The 11104-nt window shown below is 47.7% G+C and overlaps 1 protein-coding gene across 5 annotated transcripts in view; it reads left to right on the top strand.

Annotated features, from left to right (window-relative positions):
* Window positions 1-9890, top strand: part of Ets1 (ETS proto-oncogene 1, transcription factor) — a 131487-nt gene extending 121597 nt beyond the window's left edge. For all 5 annotated transcript variants that reach the window (XM_023701437.1, XM_023701435.1, XM_023701434.1 and 2 more), the window contains 2 exons: window positions 4583-4701; window positions 6422-9890. In XM_023701437.1, coding sequence (XP_023557205.1) covers window positions 4583-4701; window positions 6422-6637 — 335 coding nt within the window. In that variant the 3' untranslated portion in view covers window positions 6638-9890. The remainder of the gene's footprint in view (window positions 1-4582; window positions 4702-6421) is intronic.
* The last annotated feature ends 1214 nt before the right edge of the window (window positions 9891-11104 follow it).

The following is an 11104-nucleotide window of genomic DNA, read 5'->3' as shown; positions in this document are numbered from 1 at the left end:
CAGAGAGAGAGAGACAGAGAGAGACAGAGACAGAGAGAGAGACAGAGACAGAGAGAGAGAGAGACAGAGAGAGAGAGAGACAGAGAGAGAGAGAGAGAGACAGAGAGAGACAGAGAGAGAGAGACAGAGAGAGAGACAGAGAGAGAGAGAGAGACAGAGAGAGAGAGACAGAGAGAGAGAGAGACAGAGAGAGAGAGAGAGAGACAGAGAGAGAGACAGAGAGAGACAGAGAGAGACAGAGAGAGAGAGAGAGAGAGACAGAGAGAGGTTTGCCTTTGATTGGCAGTACCCAGAGAGCCCTTCCGAAGGGAAGTGCTTAGGGTGACCTGTACTGCTGCCTGAGCCCTCCGTGAACCCATTTCTTCTTCCAACCAGTATATCATGTTCTTTAACCCAAGACCATCAGTATTCTAGTTAGAGTTTGGCTCCTGTCCCCTAGACAAAGCAGCCGGAGGAAATTCCCCAGCTGCAGCCTGGGAGGCAGGCGGGCAAGTGGGAGGTGGGGACAGTGCAGGGGCGTGGAGGCGCAGCAGGATGGGAGATGGGGCCTGAGTGTGCGGAGCCCTCCCTCCCTGGGCCGCCTCCTAACAGGGAGCCTCTGTGCTGTGCTCGGGGCACCACTGGAGAAGCATAGTTTCCCAGTGATGCCACTGGATTCCTGCTGTGTGACACTGCAGGGCAGCATGCTGAAGGGTGCTGTTGGCTGCCTGGGGCTCCAGACAGGGACACCATTGTGAGTCACATTCAACATATGAGCTCCCCTCTCCCATGACTGGGGTTATTCTTAGTATCGGTCCCTGCTCGCGGGGGCAAAGGTCACTGGGATCAGTCAGTCTAGGTAGGTGGATGGGCTGGGCACGGGCTGGTGGTGCGCAGGGTGAGTGCAGGAAGGAGGAAGAGGCTTCCATCGCAGAGTGTCGGGCATGGGGTGCGGCTTTCGGCCGTGTGGTTGAACAGACCTGCACCAGGCAGGACAGGAGCGCTCTGAAGGCGGACTGTAAGGGGCATGTGGGACCCATTCATTGTGTCTGCCCGTCTGGGACATAGGCGTGGCTGCGGCTGGCTCATGAGTGAAACCAGGGTGCACTGTGACCCCAGAGCTGCTCCAGGAGGCCCTGCTTTACCGTTGCAGACCCACGGTGAGGGGGATGTGGGGCCTCAGAAATAGCTCCCGTGTGAGACTCTGGAGAACCAGGATGGAATCCGCTCCTGAAGCTGGAGCCCTGGCAGGGCCCAGCAGTTGTAGCCTGGAGGACAGCTCTGTCCCCTTCCCATTTCTGTTACTCCCTGTAACCAAAGGGCAGTTTAGGAGTCGGTGAAAGGTCACCGGGGAGGACAAGTCTGGAGGACCCAGAGTCCTGTCATCTGGTAAGTGCGGGCTTGCTCACGGGTGAGGACCTTGCATGTCTGTCAGCCTCGTGCATCAGGGAGGGGACTTGAGCCGACAGCGCCACTGCACCAGCCTTCCTGGCTGTGCAGCGAACTAGAGATGGTCCTTCCTAGTCCACATCCTTTGCCTTCTTAGGACATCTGTTTTCCCTACTTGTCCCCACTTCCCTTTGTTTTTAATAGAAAAATAAAAGAGTGTAAGAGCACAGCAGCTAGGCCTTGGATTCCCAGTACCCAAATTTGATATTTTTTATGTTGCTCCAAACACAGGAAAGCTCACAGTGAGGAGCAAAACCTTAGCTGGCAGACTTACCCTGCTCCTGGCGGTATTCATAGACATCCCTTGTTTGATACACAGAGAAAGGGCTAAAGCAAAGGATTGACATTTCAACTCAAGAAACGGCGCTGGAGGAGCGCTAGCCCTAATAATTCCCTCGGAGCTTCTCTGGTCTGAGCTGGGGCCCGTGTCGTGGATGAAGCCCCCTTCCCAGCTTCATGGCTGCAGCTGAAGGCAGAGCTGCGCTGGGCTGCGCTCCCGGGCCTCCGCCTCATGCCTCTGCACATTGTCTGCTGCTTCCGCCAGTGCCTGGGGTTGCCTTGCGGTCTCCACCTCTTCATCTCTTTCTTTAGCTCTGCGTATTAGGATCCAGAGACTTTAAGACTGTGAGCAAGATTCCAAGATAACTTACGGGAGGGACAGATAGTGATGTAGCATAATGTAACCATCACAAGAGGACTTCGCCACTAGCGCTGGGGAACATTACCTGTTCAGGTGGCTCCCGAAGCCAGGAGGAGCCTTCTAGTGCCTTTAGGCTACTGTGAGGAATAGGGAAGGATGAGAGATCTTTATAGCCAGGTCCTTCTAGCCCTTTGGTTGTTGGAAGTTGGCAAGCCGTTTAGATGCCAGATCTCGTCTTGGGACAAGGTAGTGTCAACCTGAAGAGTTTTAAGGCTAGTATGGCGGGTCCCAGCCCCAACTGCTCTACTTCTGACGTGCATGGCCTTGCGCAAGATAGACAGCCATGTGAGTACCAGCTTCCTCTGTTGGAAAGCAGGGCAAGCAAATTGCACTGACAGTGTGTGCCCCTAAGCTTCATGTAAGGAATCGTGAGGGCCTTCAAGCATCCATCAGAAGCTGGTGTATGCTAGGCATGCAGTCATGGGTCCTCTTAGTGTCCTTCTCTATCTGGGGTCTCACAGCAGCCTCCTTCCCCTGACCCATCTCAGGTTTGTGGCATAGGCTTAGGAGCCTTCTCCTCTGCAGAAAAACCAGGGCAGCTAGTTTTTCTGTCTGTTTATCTTCAGGGGTCCAATTGTTGCAGTTCCTGTGAAACTTGTAATGTCAGGGGGACTCTTGCAAGCACATTTCTTAAGGGCAGTTTGCGTTCTTCCCTATTGGAATGGCCTCCTTGGGCTCTTCAGCTGATGCCGTGGTTAGTGTCATGAGCCCGCATAGGGTGCAGTAGCTGCCGCCTCAATTGCAGGGAAACCTGAGCTGCAAATTGGATGGCTTAGCAGTGAGTAGACAGCCCCGAAGTGAGGACTTCCCAGAGCAGCCCTCTGCACTGGCTCTTCAAATGTCACTTGATGTTGGAGGTATTCGTTGAATTGTATTGTTCTTGAATATGTGTAGATTATTTCATGCATGATGGCTTTGAAAAGCATTGTCAGAAAGATGAGGTAGAGATGTTCCTTATTCCATATTTAGCTTAGGTGTGCTGAGAGAGGGCACTGAGAGCACCACTGGGAAGTCATTGGTGGAGAAGGGTTTCCATGGGACCTCACCTCGGCTTGGACCATGCAGGGCAGCTGTTTATTCTTCACGGGGTCAGTGGAGGCCACTGTGGTGCTTAGGGTCTGATCTTGGTCCAAAGTCACATTACTTCCTGGAGCTCCTTTTGCAGCACCAATAGAGTGGAAACAGTAGGAGCACTGTGCCGAGCCCAGAACCCAGGGGTAGGGAGAGGACTTTAGGAGAAAGGAGAAAGATATAGGTGAGTATGCCTTAGAGCAGTGTAAGATAGGAGAGAGAAGAGCTGTGGAGAACATAAAGGCAGCTTCTCCGTTAGGTGGAGAGGGTCTTCAAGCTTGTTTGCTGTGGAATTTCAGCATACTTGAAATTTCTAAGGCTAAGCATTAGAGCCTGAGAACAGCAGGTCTTGTGGGTTCCATCTACCAGCGGGGTTGTTCTCAGTCCTGTGCTCAGATGTTGTGTGTGATGGTGTTATAGGCTATGGTAGAGACACGTACCAAGCACGCACGTGCTGGCAAAACCACGTCAATCTCTCTAGCTAACCCCAGACATTACATAGGAGCCACCAGCTGCAGGTGGCTCTGGTATCTCCGAATAGAAAGGTTTACTAAGAGAAAGACAATGTGGTATAAACTCTTTAGGATAGCGTAGAATGGAAGGGTATGCCAGGCGTCCTTTGGAGATGAGATCTTGAGTGCTGGTACTAAGGGAAGGGAACAGTGTGCATGTGAGAGAGAGAGAGAGAGAGAACACATACATATAAAGACAGTCTGGGCTGGTCATCGCCTGATCTCTCCTTCTTGGGTGGCAGGTTGATCCCAGGTCATCGGATGCCTTCCTGCTCATTGAGGTGCTTGCTTGTATGTGGCTTGGCACGTCTTGTAACGATGATGGCGAGGACGACTGTGAGGGCATCTGTTTCTGTGACAGGACCTGCCTGTAGTGACCCTTCCCCAACACAGGTCAGCGGCGCCCTGCCACGGAGGCGTCCTCCTGAGCGCTGACTTCTGCTTGGGCTTGGCCTAGCATTCCTTCATTAGTGCTTTTCTGTTTAAGGCAAACACAGTGGCTTGGTTTTTGAAGGCACGTAAGATTAAGCTTCCTTAGAGTATTTCAGGAGACCCTGTATTTTTCTTTCTAGAGTTTGCTTACCAATAAAAATGAACCAACTCTTAAGTCAGTAAAAATAAAGCAACTGATATATTACCTTAGCTGCTTTCTGTGCATGTGTGGTAGAAAGCCCTTTCTTTTGATCTGTTGGAGCTTAGGGTTCCTTTTCCAGCATTTTTGCCACAGGTTGCCCATATTTCTCCTGACTACATAGATTGAGAGAGGAGGGGACCATTGGGGACGGGGTGGAGAACAGCACTGTCTGGCGGGATTTGTGGCCTAGAGCACTGGATACGTGGGGTAATGATTCACAACACCTTGTGTCTCCAGGCAGTGGACCGATCCAGCTATGGCAGTTTCTTCTGGAATTACTCACTGATAAGTCCTGTCAGTCTTTTATCAGCTGGACAGGAGATGGCTGGGAATTCAAACTTTCTGACCCAGATGAGGTAAGAAAGGAGTGACTTAAGAGGCCTGGGTAGAGGGAGGGACAAGAGAAACTCATCTGGATGGGGCCTGGATGATATTCTGTAAGACTACAGTGCCAGCTCTGCCGCTTGCTACTCGTGTGACCGTGAGCAAGTGTACAGCCTGCCTGACACCTAGTTTCAGCTCTTGGAAAATGAAATAGGTGCACGCTCCCTTTGTTTTCTAGGGTAACTGGTAAATAAACAAAGCGCTTGGCATGTAGTAGACCCTCCATCAGGGAAGTGGCTTTCTCCGCCCTAGCATTTTTCTGAGGCTCTGTCTCTGTGACTGTCAAAGGGGCCCAGTTCAAGAGGCCTTGGAAGCTTGGTGCAATTTGTTCATCTATTCCTTCTTTTATTTCACAAATGTCAATTGAGAGGTTGATCTGTGCCATGCCTGATTCTGATGATAAAAAACAATGAACAAGGGAGACAAGATCTCTGTTCTGGCAGACACAAGAAAATATTTGTGCCTGTACAGAAAGAACACTTCCTGTTGATGTGGCAAGCAGGTCCGACTGCAGCTCAGTGCTTCCTCTCTCTGCCCTCCCTGTGCATTTTAGGCTTTAAAAGCAAGAGCTTTCTACTAATACTATGAGTATCTTAGTCACTTTTCTCATTGCTGAGACAAAACAGGTAACACCCCAAGTTAAAGAAGGAAAGGTTTATTTAGCTCACAATTTGTAGAGCTTTTTCAGTTCATCCCTGGCTGGCTCCAAGGCAGGTGGCACATGGCAGAGGGGCATTGTGCCAGAGAGCGAGTTCATGGCAAGCAGAAGACAGCAAGAGCAAGCAAGCAAAGAATCTTAGAACATCATTCTGTCCCTTAGATCTTATCCAGGCTACTTAGGGCAGATAGCACTCACACCCTTGAGCCCAGCATTGTCACCCACTCTAGATCCATGAGGCTTTGGAGGGACTTCTAGACACAGGCCAAAACAATGAAGAAGAAAGAGAGTTTATAGCTAGACTCTTCCTTTTTTTTCTTTAACCCCATTCCAGTTAGGGTCACCGCATTTTCATCAGCTGAAATGACTAGCTTGACGGCCATCCCTGCCCAGGCTTCTGAACACCAGCTGTTGTGTCATTTGCAGCAGTGTGCATATAGCAGGGAACAGTATGTGAAGTGAAATCAGTCAGGCACAGAAAGACAGATACTGCGTGTTGTTACTTGCTAAAAACCAAGTCTTATAAGCTAAAACCTAGGGCCTGTAGAAGTAGGCAGCGGAACCTGGTTCCCAGAGGCAGGAAGGGGCCTGACAGTGGGAATGGAGAGACCCTGGTGAGTGAGCTCAGTGGGGAAGAAAGAACTTCTGGGGTCCTACAGCATCCTAGGATGACCATGCCGACAACTACTGTAGGAGTTGAAAATGCTTTAGTAGTACAGAGGGTTTCTGTTGGCCCTACAAAGCAGTGCTGTAGAGCCGGGGTGGTACATGTGCCAGTTCCCTGATCTGATCTGCATGTATTGTACACATGTTATGATGTCACATTGACCCTGTAAATACGTATAATTCTATGTGATAATTTCAAATTAAACTACTTAAGAAAGATTTCAGAGGAGCTGGTTCAGCAAGTAGTGTATAGATCTCTGATTCTCTTACTTGAACATGTCAGGACATCATAAATCATTATTGACATAGGACTGAGGCTATCCTGTAGGTTTTCACCCACTGTTTCTTTTAAAAAATTTTACTTTCAGGTGGCGAGGAGATGGGGAAAGAGGAAAAACAAGCCTAAGATGAATTACGAGAAACTGAGCCGTGGTCTACGCTACTATTATGACAAAAACATCATCCACAAGACAGCAGGGAAACGCTACGTGTACCGCTTTGTCTGTGACCTGCAGAGCCTGCTGGGCTACAGCCCAGAGGAGCTCCACGCCATGTTGGATGTGAAGCCAGACACGGATGAGTGACGGATGTGGAAGGGCCGGGGCAACCCTTCTGAGACCTTTCAGAGAACAACTGTGTTGGTCGGACTCTTCATTTTTATTGTTATTCTATTTTTTATTTTCCAGAACTCATTTTTTTTTTTACATTCAGGGGTGGGCGCTAAGGGGGCTGCAGCTGCATTCCATTGTGCGTGGCTGGAGGGGAAAGCCGAGACTTGCAGGGTGGCGGGCCCGAAGGTCTTCAGCAGATTTTCAGGACAGAGAAAAAGGTGTTAGAAGCTCGAAGGATCTGGCTTAATTTTAAGGAAAGAAGCAACTAACATTTCCAGTCATTTTTAAAATCATCCATGCCAAAAACACATCTTGAATTATGGACCCACTTGCAAGAGAAATGGTTACATCCATAGTACAAGACGGTGAAAGGCAATTATTTTGCTGTTGTTTTTGAATCTGGGAGGGAAAATTGAGGAGGGCGGGATAAGAACATTTGCTTTGAAGGACAGACTGAAAACCAAGGATTATTTACCTTTCACTCTGCTTTTTGGAAAAAAAAAAAAAAGATGGACTTTATGGGGAGGGGTCCAAACTGTTCTTGTGTTAAAATTTATTTTATGAAATTTTGTGCCAGTATTTTTTTTCTCAAAAAATAGTCTTAAGCTCTAAGGTGGTCTCAGTGTTGCAGTATCATGCAAGTTTGTTCTTATTTGCTGGCTGAGGAGTTTGTCATGCTGAAAGAAAACTGTTTATATAGACCCCATTGGAAAAGCAAGCTCAGCCACTGAGATCAGGGATCCCCAGTCCATGTGACTTGTATATGAAGGAAATATTAATGCTGATTTGGGTACAGGGGAACTGCGTGTGCATTCCATCTGTAATTTTAGAATATTGCCACAGCCCTTGGCTTATTTGTCATTTATGGATTCTCGGGGTTAGACTTAATGTTGATCTATGAAGCACTAAGTCTTTAAACTGAATGTATCTTGCAGCCCTGGGTTTGGACTAGAGTCACTGTAGGAGCACTGCTGACGTCACAGAAAGGAAATTGAAGGAGGAAAGTTGACCTGGTTCTTGATCATTCTCTCCCTGTGACATAGATGACTTGGAATTAAAGCTGTGTGCATGGGCATTACCCCCTCAGGTCTTAGGAAGCACATCCCGGATGCGTGTTGTTTGTTTCACACTGACACTTGACAGTTTCTCCTCTATGTCTTACACTTCCAGTAGCCCACATTTGTTGTCCCCTCCCCAATATTGAACAGAGAGAAACAAGCTTCCCGATAGCTGACCGAAGGAGTGGACTTCTAACACCAAGGAGCTCAAGAGTGTATACATTCTGGGTTTTAGAAGCCACTGATACTGAGGGAGCGTTTCAGTATGGCATGACTTGGCTGATTTGGGGAAGCGATGTGCAAGGCTTTCCCTTGAAGCTACAAGGGTAGGATGTTGGATGAGATTTGCAAGCAGAGGAGGTGGTGCAGGTGATGCCGGGCCTTGTGCTTGGACCTGTTGCCCTGGCAGATGGTGAGCGAAGAGTATTGGAGAAGGGAAGCAGAGGCAACAAGGAGGGAGCTTGAGTGAATAAAAGGAGGAGGTCCGTGAAGTTTGGATAAATTTTTAGCTTTCCCCGAATTTAAACACAGTCATGAAAGACAATTATCTTTCTGCTGTTTGTGCGATGCATCTAGGAAGGATCTTTGGGCCCAAACCCAGGAGCTAAGTGGTGAGGCAACGTGCCTGCGGTCATTAGAATTCCTCCCACCATAGACATGGGCAGTCTGAAGATGACAAGGGACTGCCATGAGAGAGGGCAAGAAACAGTGAAGGTGACTTCTCAGGGCTGGTCCTTTTGGGGATTTAGCAAGAAACCAGATGCACTAACTACCTTCTAGCATATCTTCCTGGTATGCTGCTGCCTCGCAGATCCCCTTGCAGGCCCTGAACTGACAGGCTCGAGGTCTGTGGTTCAGGAGGGTCCTCGTGCGGACCAGTTGGTGCATCCGCAGTAGAGCGAAGGCAGAGGGATTCCAGCTGTGTATTTTGACCTACAGATGCAGGTGCCTTAAAGAAGCTCTCCAAGTATTACAGGAGCTGCTCAGGGAGTGTTAGGCGGAACTGTTTGGATGACATTGTTTTCTCTTAGATAACGTGATCTTTGTTGGGCACTGGTAAAAGGGGTGTGTGTGTGTGTGTGTGTGTGTGTGTGTGTGTGTGTGATTTTTGTGGAGGTGCAAAACTGCAGCTGAAACAATATCTGAACTTTCTAGTACAGTCTTTTCCCATTTCAGTGATGGGTGAGAGCAGACCCAGGGCTGGGTTTCAGTCATTGCTTACTGTTTACAGCCAGGCATGAAATTGCTTTCTCAGTCATCAGCCTTTCCTGTAAAATGTATGCTAAACAGTCCCCGTCCCGGAGTCTGTCCAACCCTGCAGTCCACAGCAGACAAGGTGTCAGAAAGTGCCTCCACACGCTCCTCGCCCTGCTCTTGCTCCGCCGCCCTTTCTCCCTATGTCCACCGCTTTCAGGATTTGTAGCTAGTGTTTAGTACACACAGCTCCGTCCATCTGGCCATACGCTCCGCCCCTTTTGTCCAAAGGCCAGAGACCCTCCTAGGAAGAGTGGTGGGCGGCTTATACACTGGAAATGTAGCAGCATTTGTTGCATTGATGCTTTTTGAAAACATGTTAATTTCAGAGGAAGGAGGGGCAAGTCAGGTCTAGCTTATTTTCCTGGAGATGCCTTAATCTGTGTGGGTTTCGGCTGTCAGGCCCGGAGTCACTTGGTTCCTTTCCGCGTTCAGGGAAGGGACTTCCTACACAGAGCCCAACTACGGGCAGGGGACTGCTGGTGGACTTCCAAGATGGACATGCCCTTCCTCACCTTGCAGATGAGCACTCTGGGTTTGAGAGCATTAACCTGCCTGACCTTCATGGGGAAAATATGTTTTCTCCTTTCTAGTCATGCTGTGCATGCTGCTTTCTCTGTTGGGGTCTATATAAATTTGTTGAACTTTTACCTACATTCCAAAGAAGTGTCAAGGAACCATAAATATATGTATACATATACATATATGACATATATATATTGAAATGAAATTATCTCTATCAGGAACACTGCCTCAGTTATTGAACTTTTTTTTAAGTATACTTTTTTTTTTTAAAGCTGAAAAGTATTGGAGTGAAAAAGATGTTATATTGTGTTTGACTATTTTCCAACTTGTATTTTCATATAATTTATATTTTTTAAAAGCTTAAAATTTTAAAGCGAGATTAAAAAAAAGGAAAAGCAGGTGCTTTTTAAAAATCAACTGAGGTAGCTTAGAGATGTAGTGATGTAAGTGTCTATCTGTTTTTTTAATGCAAAAAAAATTTTTTCTTACCAGGGAGTTTTTGTTTGTTTATTTTAGTAGCTGATGCTGGCACATCATTTTGCTGGAGAGTTTTTTATATACTGTAGCCTGATTTCATATTGTATTTTAAACTGTGTGAAATTAAAGATGAAGAAATTCATTCATAACGATGTGGCTCTGGCTTGATTCTTTCCGATCTGGATTGTGTAGGGTGACAGGACAGATTCACCAACCCGAGATAAGCCCGAGAGAAAATGAAATGCAGCCATCTGATCCCCCGCTCTCAGGCCCACCTTAGATAACGAATTCGTAGTGAAGAGACAAACTGTAATAGGAAGGTGGGGAACCATCTTCACATCCCAATATGGAATGCGCTGGAGCAGCCCTTTGGGGATGTCCCTGGCCTTGGCCTACGTGCTTTCTTCATCTTCATGTGAAGAATAATTTTAGTGATTCGACAGATGCACATTGGATTTCAGCCTGATACGCAAGAAATTGAACATTTAGAGGCTGTGCACAAGGAGCAGTATTTTTGTTTTTTTTTCTGACAATAACGTTAGGCCTTCCACCCATCCTTGGGGCCCCAACTTTTTGTATTGGGACCAAAAATTGGGAATGATGCTGTCAGGACCCCCAGCAACCGTGTCTTAAGTAAAACACATTTCTGAGTGTCTTGGAGAGGCGTGCTTAGGAATTCGTTCTGTGTGAAGCTTCTTCCTTGTGGAAACTGGAGAAGGTGGATGTTTTTCATTAACACCAACGTTTGCAACGTGAAGCTCGACTTGCAGCTGGAAAGAGCATTTTTGCTGAATTGTTCAGAGAGACAGCTCTGTTTTTGGAAACTGTTTCTTCAGGCCTAGAGCTTGAGGTTCGTGGGTACTCATTGAGCAGGGACTCTGAGGTCTAGTGGTGAAGTAGCCCACCTGGACACAAAAGTGCTGGTTTTTGAATCTCAAGGAAGCTATTGAAGCCCACAAAAGCAGTAAGTTCTGAGCTCTTTGCCCACTGAGTAAACACTTCACAGAGAATAGGTTTCTGCCTTCAACAAAGTTTTCGTCTGCTTTCTTTCATTGCCCACTTGGTATGACCTCCACAATGGCTGGTTTCCTGTTGACCAGGAAGCAAGGTAGATGTGCATGAGTGA

The sequence above is a fragment of the Octodon degus genome, unplaced genomic scaffold (assembly GCF_000260255.1).
Source record: "Octodon degus isolate 3935 unplaced genomic scaffold, OctDeg1.0 scaffold00136, whole genome shotgun sequence".
Classification (NCBI taxonomy): Eukaryota; Metazoa; Chordata; class Mammalia; order Rodentia; family Octodontidae; genus Octodon; species Octodon degus.
Note: the sequence above shows the minus strand (reverse complement) of the source record. Positions and strands in the feature narration are given on the sequence as shown.